Source organism: Amphiprion ocellaris, chromosome 21 (genome assembly GCF_022539595.1).
Source record: "Amphiprion ocellaris isolate individual 3 ecotype Okinawa chromosome 21, ASM2253959v1, whole genome shotgun sequence".
Classification (NCBI taxonomy): domain Eukaryota; kingdom Metazoa; phylum Chordata; class Actinopteri; family Pomacentridae; genus Amphiprion; species Amphiprion ocellaris.
Window position 1 is genome coordinate 21,666,560 of NC_072786.1, and position 16,127 is coordinate 21,682,686.

The window sequence follows — 16,127 nt, forward strand, 5'->3', positions numbered from 1 at the left end:
CAAAACAAATGAAAAATGAGTCAGATCTAACAGTGTGCAGTTAGATTACATCATCTCATTCACTGCTTCTGTATTAGCTTCTTTAATCATGTCTGAGTACAGAAAAAGACCAGGTGCTACACAATAAAGCTATTTGATCTCCTGAGACGGCCATGTTCGCCTAAAGCTGCCTTTGTATCAATTTCTTCAATTACTGTTCACTTAAACAAGTGGCAGAAATAAGCATACAGCTGAAAATGAGCTTCTGAATGTTGTTCAGTTGAAGAATAAGCTGATTGCTATTCTTCTGGCTCTCGAGCGAACTGTGTTGGACAGAGAAGAGAACCACTGAAGCACTCTCAGTTTCATGCTCCAGCATGTACAACAGTGCAGTATTTTGGTAATTTCCTTTCATGTAGTAACTTCAAAAAGAACAAGAATCCTTCAGTTGTCTCTACAAGTCTGCTGCTCTTCTTATCCTAAACCTCCCTTACCTTTTTCCCTGAAGATGCTTGTGCTCTAAGTCACACTGAAAAACCCACTTAACTGCAGTAACATCACACATCGTTCATTTCAACTTGATGAGCACCACCTTTACAATAGTAGCTCAGCATTCTTCTGATTTAATCATTAGCATAATCGATTCCATCTAACTGCAATAAAAGGCTACCCATTCTGCTTCATTTGTAGGTCATTTTAATTCACAAAAGTTACCAGAGAGGTGAAATCTAAGAGACTTTTTGGTACCACAAAGTACCACTTGCTTGGATGACAGTAAAACAACTTGACACTTGTCTGTCCCAAACAGGTGAAGACTCAGCATGGATTAGGCTCTTAGAAAACTTGAGACTTGACCTGGACCTGTCTCGAACAACTTCAGTCTTGATTTGGACTTGTGTTGTTGTTGGCGTTTTGCTTTCATGTACATATAAAAACTAACCTGAAACCCCTGGCAAATTAGATGATAATGTGGGACGCTGCTGGAATCTCTGACTGTCTGTTCTGAAAATCCTATAATCCTCTCTCTAATTGGATATTACTTGGTAGCAGAAATTCCGACCGAAAGACACAGCTGGCTGCATTTGAGAGTTTCTTCTGGTATTAGTGAAACAATGAAGTAAGTTCCAGAAAAGCAAAATAATGTATCCATTAGTTTGAAGGCTTGTCATGTGTGAACACTCTATACTATGGTCTGTAATGCTAAGATATAGAATGTTGCAACTGTGAAAAGTTAACACGGCAGCATTCAGTTAATCCTCTGCCTCAGTGACTGCAAGGTAAACAGCAGAGATATGAAGGCACATGTCTATGAGTGTGTATAGGAGTACTGACTAAACTGATGTTAAAATCAGACAGTGATGAGTCAAAACACCTGCCCAATATGCTGTTAGAGCTTTGCATGCTGCCAAAACAGCAGTGACACCGAGGCATGGACATTGGCAGCAGATAGTCCTGTAAGATGTGAGTGAGAGCTACTGCAGGTCAGACTTCACTCTAGCACATCTCCCTGCATTCACTCGATGGTTCAGACAGTTGGGACATCCAGTGCAGGAACTCTGATCTGCCCTTGCACTTTTCTGTTTCCATCACAGTATAGGGTCTGACTCTATGTGCAGCAAAACAACGACTACAGATAATTAGAAAATAGAAAAATGAGGGTTTGTGATGTTAGCTTATATTGTGAATTTAATATATACATTTCAGGGGTGCTCAGAAATGCTCACCACATACTGCTTTTCTGAAAATGGCCATTAAAGAGCATCTACAGGGGTGGTTCTTGTAATCAGAAAATGCACCAAGATTTGGGATGCCCTAAAGCAGGGGTGTCAAACATGCGGCCCGCGGGACAAAACCGGCCCTCCAGAGGGTCCAATCCAGGCCGTGGGAGGTCTTTGTAAAGTGTACAAATTACAGAGAAGACATTAATTGCAGACTGCAAATTTGTGAAACTATAAATTTAAAATAATTTTCCAAACCTTGACAAGTTGTTTTGATCATAAAGTAAAATACTAGATTGTTCATTGTTCTTTTGTCATTTTGTGTCTCATTTTTGTAATATTCTATCTTGTTTTTGTTGGCTTTTTTGTCTTTTTTGTCTGACGTTTGTTGCTTGTCTTATGTTGCTGTTCCGTTTTTCCTTTTTGTCTCACGTCATTTGTCCATTTTTTTGTTTCTCGCGTTTGTCGTTTTGTGTCTCACTTTTGTACCATTTTGTCTTGTTTTTGTCTTTTTTGAAGTATTTCCAGATGACTAAATGTTTTGTTCCATTGTAGACCCTCTGTGATCTGGAAGTTGTACTGTGTAAATGATAACCTGAGGTATAATATTGTTGAAATTGAACTTATTTTTCTTCAGAAATTTCAGGTTGTTCATAATATTTTGTAAAAAAAAAAAAAAAAAGAAAAAAAGATTCCTTAAGTGTTAACATTTTCAGAATGTATTTTTTGGACTAAAACAAAGGGGAAAAGTTGGAGTTGTGGTTATTTATAGGTTATTATGCTGTGATTTTACTGGTCCGGTCCACTTGAGATCATATTGGGCTGAATGTGGCTCCTGAACTAAAATGAGTTTGACACCTCCGCCCTAAAGCAAGTTCCAGCCTAATCTGGCCCTTGTCAAAGTTGCTCAGGTCTTCTCACCTGCCCATTTTCTGCTGATTCCACCACTTAAAGAGCTAACAGTTCAGCTAAATGGTAAATAGTAAATTTACTGCACTTATTTGATGCTTTTTTCCTAAGGGACGAAGCAGCTTACAATGTTTTCCACCACATTTACCCATTCTCACTAACTCTGTGAGCATTTTGGGGTTCAGTGTCTGTCCCAGGATACCTCAGCATGTGGACAGGAGGAGTTGGATTGAACTGCTAACTTTGTGATTGGTAGACAACCCGCTCTACCTTCTGATGTGTAAAGCTGTGAAGCTGGAGATAATCAACGTTTTCTGCTTCACGTCTGAGTGGTCAGAATGTCTAGTCTTACTGGTTTATATATGGGGTCTGTTTTTATCAGTGTGGCATATTAATGCATTTTTGACAAATACAGTCCCTGCTTCAAGCTGTTGCCTACCAGGGACACAAAGTTCCCTCTTCTGTTTACTCAGATTTACTTCCCTGAGCTCCCTCTGCCTCTGTGCCGTTAAGTATGCAATATACACAACCTTCAATCCTGCGCTCAAAAATAGCCTGCAAATCCCGCCTGAAAAGAACACACACACTGTATCACTTAATGTCACTCTATTAGCTACTTTAGAACACTGCAGGTATTTATCATGTGGGCAAACATAATTGGATTTAGCTGTACTCTTTGAAATAGCTGCACCCTGAAATGCTTGATTTGCAGACCGTTGCAAGCTGTTTCACATCATTGATCCGATATTACAGAATAACTTATTCTAGTGCCTGACTACAAAAAAAATTAAGTTCAGGGATGACTTCAATACACATAGACTCAGGTGTTTTGTTGTAGCATTTTCAATCCTATTAAAGTTTGTTCAGTGAATACATTTAACAAGAAGGAAATGTGGTACACAAACTAAACAGCCTTCCTTGTGTGACTGATAGGAAGTGATTTAAAAGTACTTGTTGCATTCAGCAACTTTCTGCACATTTATTATTTTCTCTTAGGAACAAACCAAGTGCTTTCTATTGCACACCTGCTGGATGGCTACAGAGGGAAATGCAATCATGTAGAAGAAAAGGTTGAAGTTTTGCACAGTGTAAGCACAAATGTACACAACGACAGATTGTGTTCCCGGCAGTTATGGCTCCGGCAATGCTGTTTTTCATGATTTATAGTCAGAAATACCTGTCTATATAAGAGCCACAATCATGTGTCAGACTTGTTTCAACTGAAAACAACTGTACAAACTGAAAAATCGCAAAAATGATTATGGATTCAGCTGCATTGAAACAAAGTGGTGACTATAGAGAGCAGAAAGACACTGAACAGCGATTTAATGGTCCACCTTCCTCTCTCCAGGAAACTCAGGCTACATTGGACGCAAGCTCACTGAGATTACACAGCAATTAAATAATAATGATAAAAATCTGTTATGGAATGTAAAATCACCACATCTCCAGATAGAATTTTGAATGTTTGTGATAAACTGAAGGATTACGTGTTCCTTTATGAACTGAGAACATTCTCCTATTTCTTAAGCTAAATGAACAATTTAACAACCCTCCAGGATTAGCTGGAAAATGCACTGACACAAAGCTGAGGAGAGGGCTGTTTTTCTGAGCTCATTAAAAGCTGACTTCTTAGAGATACATGGCTCTCACAGGACAGAGATGCTACAAACATGGCCTGGGTGATAAATATTATAATATGCGCCACAGCACGATAGCAATAATGTCTTTTATGTTTTGAACAAACTCCCAAGCCGACATGTCTGTGTACTGTCTGAGATTTTCAGTCACCCACCTCATCTTCAGTTCGTCACAACTGAAAAAGCCTCATAGAAAGGTAAAATGACTTCAAGAACCTAAAAGAGAACCTAAAAGAGAAGTCCAGCTGCTTTCTACTGAAGCTCCTATGAAAACTCTCCAGCATGCTAGCTCCCTGGTCCATGACAACCGATCATATCGCTTAATAACGGAGCCCCTGGTGGAGTCTGCAGCCATCAGGGACCAGTGGTTTCCCTGTGTCCCCCCAACAACCTCCACCTAAGAGACACACTCCCGTGGCTACTCCGAGGGTTGAAGGACCTGCTGTCAGGGTGAACATACAGGCTGGTACAGAGTCTCCACAGTGGCAGCTTTTCCTGTTTATCATCAAGCTGAGATCAGTCCTTTATCTTGATGTCTACCCATAAGGCATTTGCAACTCCTTCAAAATGTTGCCACTAGAATGCTGACTAACAACAGAACACATCATTCTGATTCTTAGAGCGCTACACTGGTCTCCAGTTAAATACAGAATGTAATTAAGACTCTGCTTTTTGTCTGAAAGACTCTGAATGGCCTGGGTCCAAAACACATCAGAGATATGTTTGCTGAATACAAGCCTGGGCCAGGAAGGTCCCTAAAATCTGCAGAAACATGGTGAAATGGTGTTCAGTCGTTATGCTGTCTACTGCTGGAACCAGCCACCCATGGAACTTAGATTTGACGAATATATAGCCATCTCTTAAAAAAAAAAAAAAAAAAAGATTGTTCTTTTCTCCACTGCTTTTATGTTTTGTTAGATTTTATTATTATTATTCCACCAAGGAACGCGGCAGAGTTATGTGATGATCACCGTGGGTTTTTTCTGTCTGTCTGTCTGTCTGTTAGCAACATTACTCAAAAACGGACTAATGGATTTGGATGAAATTTTCAGAGAAGGTCAGAAATGACACAAGGACCATGTGATTCGATTTTGGCAGTGATGCAGCTTTTCTAGTTAACTTATGTGTTTCATTTACTTCACATAGAAAGCTGAAGACCTTACTCATTTTAAACAAAGAACAGAGAACCCGACAATCCAAAGTTGCCTTGACGGTGGGAAGGAACAAAAAAAAAAATAAACAAAAAAACCCTTTAACAGGAAAAAACAAAAAACCTCAGACATAACTAGGCTCATGGAAGGCAGCCATCTGCCTCAACCAGTTGGGTTGAGTTGTGTCAACATCAAATTTACTACCTGTGAGTCTTGATAAATACACTGAAGGGGTTCAATTTAATGTACTGAGTCAGTTGAATAAACGGTAGCTGAATTAAAAGCAATCATTTTTTTCCTGTTAGTCTTTATTGAAAATAAGTACTTAGAAATTATCACAGTTATTGTGATATATCAGCCCAGTCCACCTGTAAACATAGTGATCTCATGGAACATGATGCACTAACGTTCTATAAGTCTATTTGTATAGGCCTTTACAAATAGTACTTTTATTTAGAATTTCTCAGATTTAGATTTTTAGATTTATTCTCTTACTGTCTTGTTGTTGCTGAGTACCATAACTCCATTCACCACGTCAAATTCCTTGTGTGCGCGAGCTCACTTGGCAGTAAAGGCTTTCTGATTCTGATTCTGACAAAAAAAGAATATTATTTTCTAACCTCACAAAGCTGTGATATATTGTGTTTTTATTGCTCTTGAGCAGAATTGAGTGGTTTGAGAACCAAAAGCTCAGTTGACAGATGATCAAGTAACATTCTCACAGCTTAGATTTTCAGGATTCTTGATCTGTCAAGCCTTGACTGAAATAATGAGATCTGGGCGTCAGAGCACAAGATGTTCACCTTTTCTTAAAGTGCCTTTGACGCAGCTATTACTGGTTATGTATTTGCCCATGTAGTGACCCCTGGAACCTTTGGCCTTTGTGTTATTAAATGTCCCACTATGATGATTCCCATGAATGTTACATTATCATAGTCATGCATATTCTCCACTGTTGAACTTGGTGTAACCTTTTCAGAGATAGTTTCTTGAATCTCAAACTGTCATTTCCTATGATGAATTTTTCCACTGTGTTGTCTTCATTTTTTTGCGTTGCCTCATTCTTAGTCTTGGTATGCCGTGGGTTAATATGATGTCCTGTGGATTGTTGAAGCTTTCTTTTCATGCTTTCTACTTGTTTGATTTGTCCTGGGTTTTCATTCACTTTGGATTTGTGTAAAATTATGAACCACTGTATACCAAAATATGCAGAACTCTGGTCAGTTTAACAACATTTTTCCTTTCTGCTCAGTTAGTGCACTGTGAGGCTTGCAGAGATATCACAATGAGTTGGGTCATTCTGCAGAAATGCTTCAATTTCTCCCCTAATTTTCTATGGCTTTCACTTTAAATAGAACATTATCAAACCGCACCATATGCAGTTTCTGCTTATCACTGCTATTAAAGAAACAGACTGTTGCAGAGTGCTCTCTGCTTTAACTGAATGACATTATCAAATTCTACCGTGTTACCCACATTTTTGCCAAATTGTGTCTCGTACCATGTCAAATAGAGAGAAAATTTGAAACTACATTGTTAGGTCTGGGTAAAATGGGGGCATATTAAATCTCGATATGAGTCTATGTTAAGCATTTCAGGCAATTGAGTATTTGAAATGTGGGCCATGTTGTTATTTAACATTATTCCTTTATGTAGAGTCGCTGGCAAAAACCAAATGAAATGCATCTGCATGGATAAAGTGATTTCAGTTTCAGATATGCACTGATACACCGGGGTGTTCTGAGTGCACTGACTGAGGCTGATAGCCAGAACTAATTCTGCTGTCTGCCACAATCAAGTGTCTAAATTGAGCAATTTTGATGTCTCTCTTATTCACTGCTCAAACAATCTAATCCAAACACAAACAAAATATATTCAAATAGGAGCTCCTCGTCAAATAAGGGATTATGCAACATCAGAAAGGCAGATCATCCCACATCTCCATTATGCACACTCAAAACGTCAAGCTTGTGTGTACATTTGAGTTCATCTCTCCGGCCAGATGATGAGCGGGACAGAATTTTTATCATTAGTCCCTGGGTTTAAGTATAGGTGAAGACTCACTTGAAGTGCAGCCGCTGCTCAAATTTAACTCTCATTATCCTAAAACACCCATACCTCTGTTTTCAGAGAGTTAAAGACATTAGTCCTGCACTGGACCTGCTCTGTAACTACTCAATGTCTTTGAGAAGTTCAAGGTTTGTCCAAACGGCAGTGAGTCCCTGCAGCTTTTCACAAGTCCTACAAAGGGGCAGTAGAGAAAAAGACAGATGCTACAGGAGTGGTGTAAAACATTTCTGGAGGAGGTTCAGCTTTGGCAGGACGTTTGTCGCTTCAGCCATAGCAGCTTTAAACTTTTATCAACTGATTCTTTTGGGGTATTTTTCAGGTTGCAGCAGAAACCAGTTATGAACAAAACACTGACATATCATCAACTTTTACGTTGATATCGTGAACTTGTTAACAGTTATCAATTTACACATCCAACAGAAAGGGAGTAGCAATTATCATTGCAAAGGTGTTTCTGGCAACCTGGCAAAATTAAGTGCAATATTTACTCTCTTTTAGTTTTGATTTCGGTCTTGATCAAAGCCTGAAAAATAATATCTGGCTCTGACTCCTAAATGCTCTGCTTTGTGACCGACACAGTATGTGTGTGGCAGCTGTGTAGTGCAGTGTACAGTAGCCGTGTTTCTAAAATGCGTCATTCTGTGCATTTTAAGGCATCATTTTAGAAAAGCTCATGGAAATCACAAATGTCTAAATAACATGCCCAATTTACAAACAGGTTTTTATACTCGAGAAGAATCATTGCATATGAATGGAAGATAGGAAAAAATGTTGCGATTAAGTTCTGATGTACTGAACTTTTTTCTTACATGATAGATCGGCTGTTTCTGCAACTGTATTGTCTTTGCTTCCCAACAGCATGAAACTGTCCAACACTAACTGACATAAAGAATTAACTACGACTTCCCCGACTGAAAAAATTCCAGAAAACATTTCTCAATTTTTCTCTGGTATATAGACAAAGTTTTATTCGCATTTTCTTCTTTGTGCTTATTAAGTGGTAGCGAAACAACTGGTTTTCTCCTCCAGCTTCTTCTACTCTGCTTATTTTATGTTACCTGGATGGCCATCTTCTAATGACGCCGCACAGCTAAATTTGCTTGCTCCAAACCAGCTAATGGAAACAATTTTTGCAATTTTTTTAGTGACATGTCAAAAGCTTGCTTCAAATAAGCCTGACAGTTATATGGAAACAGCTCGTAGCTCTTTGCAGTTAGGTTTTTTCTGAAAAGGGTTGCCTTCTGAGACATGTGCAGCCATTGAAACCAAGTTTCCAAGAACAATGCAGACTGAAACGAGAATTCTTCATTGTCTTGTATTTTCAGCACTTTTCCCTCCTTAGATTAATACAATGTCTACCATTTATCCATGTTACAGTCTTAAAAGATTGGATATGGCAGTAGGCAAGATTTCAGCTTGTATAGAACTTTGATATTATGTATAGTATGTAGCCTAATAAGTAGTATCTGCACAAATACATTGACGACAATGCAGATTAAGTTCTGTGAGTAACTTCTGTGGTATTCTTAAATAAACAATTATTCCATAATAAACATGTTGCTGTGGAGCTGTGAAGAAACTTGCATTCAATACAGAATTCAGTTCCTGAATCCAATCGGTAAACTAATCAGTATTCTCTCTTTATTGCTGGTAAATATGAAAGAGGCTGGATTCAACTCCTTTTATCCTTCCAACCCCATGGGCATGTCTCTGACATCTGATGTTCTATCTGGACTGAAGGAACCTTAAAGCAGCTCTACTGGCTATGGACTTAATTGATTTGGAAAGTCTCCAACTCCTCAGTGGCCAGGATTACATCCTAATGTTCCATGTCTGCATTAAAGATTTAGGGAGTTTTAAAAAGCCTTCAAGCACAGCAAGAGGCCGACACATACACAAAAACACACCAACTAGATTCTTAGAATTCCAGACTTTAAGACCGATCACAGTGCACCTAAAGATGTAAAAGCAGCCATTCATAATTCAAATCTCTCCTTCGCAATTATCTTAACTGCTGCCAAAACAAAAATGTACAGACATCACATTCCTTCAGGCATTGCCTGAACCCACAACGCTCTAGGAATTCACAGGATACACACACCTGCTTCTTTTCCTTCAAGACAGGGGGTAAGGAGGAGGCACACATCCGCAGAATCATCTTTCTTAGGAACTCATTCATATTCTGCATGTTTGCATCCAAATAATTACGGAATCAGCAGAATGTAAGATGAGCTTGGGCAAAAATTAACTTTGTGCTGAAGATTGTATTGCAAATCTGCATTGCATAGTCACAGATGTTGAGTGATTGACGGCAAACATACACAGGCAAAAACCAAATCAGCATATTTGTGCAAGAAGATACTCCATTCTCTCATGATTAAACTACGGAGACTGCATCATGAGGAAATTCAAACAGGGACACAAGTTCTTTTATAGCCATACACCCTCAAATCATGTATGCCCTTAACCTATCTCCAAGGAGGCTCTGTGGGGGTACTGCGGGAGGATGGGGTACTGGGCTCGCTGATACGAGCCATTCGGTCCCTGTACAACCAAAGTGAGAGCTGTGTCCGCATACTCGGCACAAAGTCAGACACGTTTCCAGTGGGTGTTGGACTCCACCAGGGCTGTCCCTTGTCTTTGATCCTGTTTATGGTGTTCATGGACAGTATCTCAAGGCATAGCCGGGGTGAGGAGGGTGTCCGGTTTGGAGAACTCAGGATCGCATCTCTGCTTTTTGCAGATGATGTGTTTCTGTTGGCTTTCTCAGACCGTGACCTTCAGCAGCACTGGAGTGGTTTGGCGGGGATGTGGATCAGCACCTCCAAGTCCCAGGCCATGGTTCTCTGCCAGAAACCAGTGGATTACTCCAAGGAGTTCAAGTATCTCGAGATCTTGTTCATAAGTGATGGGAAAATGGAGTGAGAGATAGGCAGGCGGATTGGTGCGACGTCAGCAGTAATGCGGGGGTTGTACTGAAACGTCGTGGTGAAGAGGGAGCTGAGCTGCAAGACGAAGCTCTCGATTTACCATTCATCTACGTTTCAACTCTCACCTATGGTCATGAGCTCTAGGAAGTGACTGAAAGAATGAGACTGCAGGTACAAGCGGACGAAAGTAACTTCCTCCGTAGGGTGGCTGGGCTCAGCCTTAGAGATAGGGTGAGAAGCTCGGACATCCGGAGGAAGCTTGGAGTAGAGCCACTGCTCCTTCGGATCGAAAGGAGCCAGTTGAGGTGGTTTGGACATCTGATTCTGATGCCTCTGGGGAAACTTCCTTTGGAGGTTTCCGAACACGTCCGCCTGGGAGGAGACTCCGGGGTAGACCCAGAACCCGCTGGAGGGATTATGTATGTCATCTAGCCAGGAGCAACTCGGGATCCCCCAGGAAGAGCTGGAAAGCGTTGCTGAGGGGAGGGACGTCTGGAATGACCTGCTTTGTCTGCTGCCTCCGCGACCCGAACCAGGTAAGCGGAAGAAAATGGATGGATGGATGGATAAACATTTGACACTCAGACAGTCCGCATACAACAACATACTGCATACTCTTTCCTGTCAACTGGTATTGGTCATGTTTCATACTGTCCGCAGGTGAAAACAATAAAAGAAACGGAAACAGCTGATAAGTCATGCAAAGTAATTCTCACTATGTCATAACGCATTTGGAAAAAGTGCTTCCATCACCTTTTTTTACACATTAACTCTATTCCAAAAAAGTGAAAAATCAAGGAGAGTAAAACAATCTTAATAAGTGTTTTTAATATTATTTTGCTGTTCCCATTAACTTTATCTAACACGATTCTTCAAAATGTGTATAAAATGTTGCATGGAGATATAAATTGTGTAACATTTGCTCACATCTGTTCCAGAGAATCACATGTACAGAGCCAACACCAAACTAAAATGTTCCTTGTTACGGTAAATAGTAAAGTTTGAGGAGTGTTTGGTATGCAAGATTGTGAAGAATTTTTAAATAATTTTCCCCCTGAAACATGGATAACTATATCCAAGACAAACTGGCAATTTAATGCTGCCTTAATAGCCTTTTACGTCCACTTGAGAACAACAGAGCAAGTTGAAAACACAGAATCCTAACATTAGCATTCATTACTCTGCCAAGGAAAGCGGCGCAGTTATGTGATGATCAGCGTTGGTTTGTCTGTCTATCTGTTAGCAACATTACTCAAAAACGGACTAATGGATTTGGATGACATTTTCAGGGAAGGTCAGAAATGACACAAGGACCAAGTGATTGGATTTTGGCAGTGATGCAGCTTATAGTCTGGATCCACGGATTTGTTAAAGAGTTCTGTATCATTGTGAGATAGCGGCACGGCGTCACTGTAACTATGACAACAAGTGAACACTACATCAGCTGCCTGCTGACGATCACATGATTGTGATCCTACTACAAATCGACTGATGCGGGACTATTGGGACTTATCAGTCGGAAATGATACAAGGAGCAATTGATTAAATTGTGGGGATGTTTCTGAGTCCCATGAATTCCTGCCGCCCACTACATATTTAGGTCACGCGATTCGGTAACCCCACATAACGTACACATGCATAACACACGCCTGCGCTCAGTGCAAGGTCATTTTGTTTGTGGGTACATCTGTATTAAATGGTCACATTCTATGTGGCCGTGATTTCTGATCATCAAAAACTAATAAAAAAAATTTAAAAAAAAAAAAAAAAGCTGGATTTCTGACAATGCCATATGGGGGAATGAACAGCTTTGGTGGAGTGCTGTGCTCTCTGAGTGCTTTTCTAGTTTGAAACTGTGTCCATGTCCACTTCTTAAATGTGAGTCCAATATTTCATTTTCTTTTCTGTCAGATTGAACCATAACAACTAGGCTGTGAAGCAAAGGGCCAAAACAATGATTTAACAAATGCTAAAACAAATGCTGTAGAGCTGATTGGGACTGTAGAAGTAGGTGATAATTCAGGCAAGTCATGATGAGAAACTGCTTTGACATGAAACACTGTCACTTCATCCACTGTTAGATACTATGAATTAGTGCAGCTTTAAACAGTTTATTATTGTCTTTTGTTTTGGGGTGCAAATCTTCTTGATATTACAACTCCTATTAAAACAGTATTAATATCTGCAATATAAAACTAGATTGAGCCAAAAGCCCACGAGCCTAAATATGTTGTTCGGAATTACTACATTAGAATTCCAAAACCTCATACATATCTGGCATTAGGGTCATCTTGTGCTCACCTGCAGCATAGCAGCAGCCAGGTAGACGGACATGAAGATAGGTGTCAGCGTGGTGTGGCCGCTCTTCATCAGGTGGATGGTGTAAAGGAAAATTAGGTGACCAGGGATCACTAAAAGCAGAAGCACCTGAGCAGAGCGATGATTGGCTCCTAAGCAAGTACAAACAAAATTGAGTGAGGAAAGCTAAATGTGGAACATGAAAGATTGATTTCTTTTGCAACAGAGAAACATTTGCAGCCTTTCTAAAATACATGAATGAATAACTTAGCAAATTATGCTAGCAGAACCAGTCCACCTACTATCCCCAGGATTCAGAGTCCTGCTGGTTTTCATTTAAGACTTCTGACAAGAAATTAATTTACACCTGGCATAGCAGAAGATGGATTAACAGAGAACCAGCAGTACTCCAGCTCAGCAGGAGAAGAGCTGAAAATAACTGTCAAACTTTCAAGTTAAAATCTCATTATAACCCTGACAGCATTCATATAAACCATTGTATCCAAACCTACTTCTCACTTGTGTGAAGGCCAAGCAAAATGTGTCATACTGAAGGCTTCTCAGGAACTAGTTCAGAATTTGTAATAACCTAAATAATTAATGTGTCCTAACCTATCAAGTCAGGGTTAGAAAACAATCCCTGATTTTATGAAATGGGCTCGGTGTGCTTGGACTGACCTGTACCACAGAATGTACGGCAGGGGTAGTAGCAGCCCTTGGCCTCGTCAGGAACCTCCCCAGGAGCACAGTGGAAATGCAGGTGGGTGGAGATCCTGCTGGACTGGATGGCCACCAGGTTACCCCCAATACCTGCACATGGACATTGTAAAAGGCACAGGTGTGACTAATAACATTAATGACTGCATTCTGTTTTTGTATTGTGATTACAGGGCGATGACACTGTGACTGGGCCTCTTGGGCCCACTAATTTATAAGGCTCTTGCATTTTTCTTTACCCCTTACATCACCTCATTACTCTTCTAAGTGGAACCTTGTAAACATACTTAAATGATTGGATTATGCTGCAGGTGCTGGCTGTTTTTACTGAGCTTGGGAAATCTTGTTTTACTCACTTTTCCCCTGGGAAAACCTGCACAACAATCTAACACTGGACTCTGTAAGCTTCTAATTTGCATGCTGACATCTTTATTTTGTTTCTGGGTCACATTCTATCTATCTATCTATATCTATCCATCCACATCTATCTATCCATCCATATTTATCCATCCATATTTATCCATCCATCCATCCATCCATCATCTCACAACTGTCGCAACAAAAGATAAGAGTTGCAGTGGTGAAAACTTTAAAGAGGTGTAATCCCCCGCCTGTTAGCATTTACAAACTATTGTGCTTTGGGGCCTGATAAGCTCAAAAATGCATCAAGCGGTTGTTACTTGATTTTGACTTCTTGGATTGCACTTTGTTTTTGGTCTAAATCCCAGCCCAAAGAGTCAAAATGTTAAGTGTGGAAAAGGACTAACTGAACATTTTCTTCAGCAGTTAGAACAAAGTAGGTAAGATCCATCAGTGTGGACAATGAGAAAATCCCATCCTGTAGAGGAGCGGTATCTCAACTGGTTGTGATCTTCCTGAAGGGTCACAAAATGACTCGAAAGCTAGAGTTTAATGATGCATCACAAAGGACTTCTGTGGATATTCTGGCCTATTGCTGATACTGATATGAGCACAGATATTTTCCACCCAACTGCTTCCATACAATATACTGCTTACAACAGATAAAATAAGAAAAGTACTTTAACGTACATTTAAAATATGCCATATCTATTTAATGCAACATTTTCAAACAAAGCTGTATAACATTTAGCCTGACAGGTGTTATCTAACTGTCAGTGAGCACTGTAATTACCTCAGGAGCATCCGATATCACCCACTGGGCTCATCATCACTACACATAAACAGATGCACCTTTCACAATTATGTATTGTGGTTTTGTTCCCCACACAACTGTTATGCCAAAAAGGTCAGAGTTCCCCACTGTACCTGTGTTTACATAACATTTTATTTACTAGAGCAATAATGTATTGTCTTACTGCTAAATAAAGAGCAGTGCTGTGCAGTTGACATGATTGCATATTTCATTGGCTGTGACTGGGAGAGATAAATGCTGTGTAAGTGTGTTAATCCACAGATGTTGCTATATTTTTGAGGAGGTACCCATCGACTGCAGCATCTTCGTGCGAGGGCTACGCAGTTACATCAATACACAACTAGAAATCTAGCTTTAAGGGCTACAACATAATTAGTGGAGTAGAAAACAAGAAGAAACTTTCAGCTGCTACACCCAATTGTGTTTTATATGGTCTCTCATCTTGGTGTTTTCTTTTAGTGCTGGGTGGTTCTGAGCTCTCCAACCTCTCATTTATCTTACTGCTCTAACATTACTAAGAATTTAGGGGCTGCCTGTGAAAATTAGCCAAAACTGAACTTTTGTCCTATTAGTACTCTTCTTGATTAGCAAGCTGGTGACATTCACATTCCACATTCAACATTTTGTACATTTATCCAAGACTGTAAAATGATCACGTTTTTTTTTTCTTTGCAGTTCTATTTTCTTCATGTTACATTTTAATTAACATCAAGCAGATGGTCAGTCATGAAAATGTGGAGCGCCATCTGTACTGACAAAATACACCGCTATTTTACATTCATGTGCTCGAGCTATCACACCTTTCCTTTAGCAAGTGACACACTAACTAACTTCCCGTGTTTTTCATCCTTGTTGCCACAGTCTGGTGACTAAGCACTGGAGGAGAGCTCACATGCATACAGATAGAAAGAAGAAACTCACAGGCAGGTGGGCACAGAGCAGCTCAGAGGAGGAGAGAAGAGAGGCGCTCTGCTGAGCTTGCCTGTATATGTGTAAAAAAAACTGTTCCGGGTAGAACTGAGGAAAGCTATGAGAGAGGCGTCTTTATGCAGAACCATAAAAAATGCATAAATCACATGCTAGTAAACAGATATTCTATATGTGGTTGGTACTGACACTGAAGTGGTTGTGTAGTGAAAACAATACAGCAAGAAGAAGAAGAAGGATGTGTGTCTCAGACCCTCCACCCCCTAATTATTGTGGTGAGTATATTAAATTAGACACAGCCACCACCTCAGGGTGATGTCCACTTAATTCAATCTATTGTGTCTCTTTGTCTGCCTGGTGACATTTTATTGGAGTATTACCAGTGTTCCCACTGGGCCTGTAAACAGACATAACTTCACAATGAGCACTCACCCTAACGCTGCCCCATCTGTCTCCATCCTCACAATCTCAGTACACCACTGATCTGATGCCAGTCCCTAAAATAATACCCTGATAGTCTTTTCTGCTTTCGTACCCACAGGGAGATGAGAAAATTAATGTCAACCTCGTGTCTGTGTGTTAAAGATGGAAGTGAAGGTTGGGGAAAACAGCTG

General features: G+C 40.1%; 1 protein-coding gene across 1 annotated transcript in view; it reads right to left on the reverse strand.

Annotated features, from left to right (window-relative positions):
* Nucleotides 1-16,127, reverse strand: part of slc41a2b (solute carrier family 41 member 2b) — a 55,716-nt gene that overhangs the window by 9,719 nt on the left and 29,870 nt on the right. Inside the window, exons 9-10 of the mRNA XM_023299762.3 lie at nt 13,374-13,505; nt 12,699-12,847 (exon numbers count right to left, since the gene is read on the reverse strand). Coding sequence (XP_023155530.1) covers nt 12,699-12,847; nt 13,374-13,505 — 281 coding nt within the window. The remainder of the gene's footprint in view (nt 1-12,698; nt 12,848-13,373; nt 13,506-16,127) is intronic.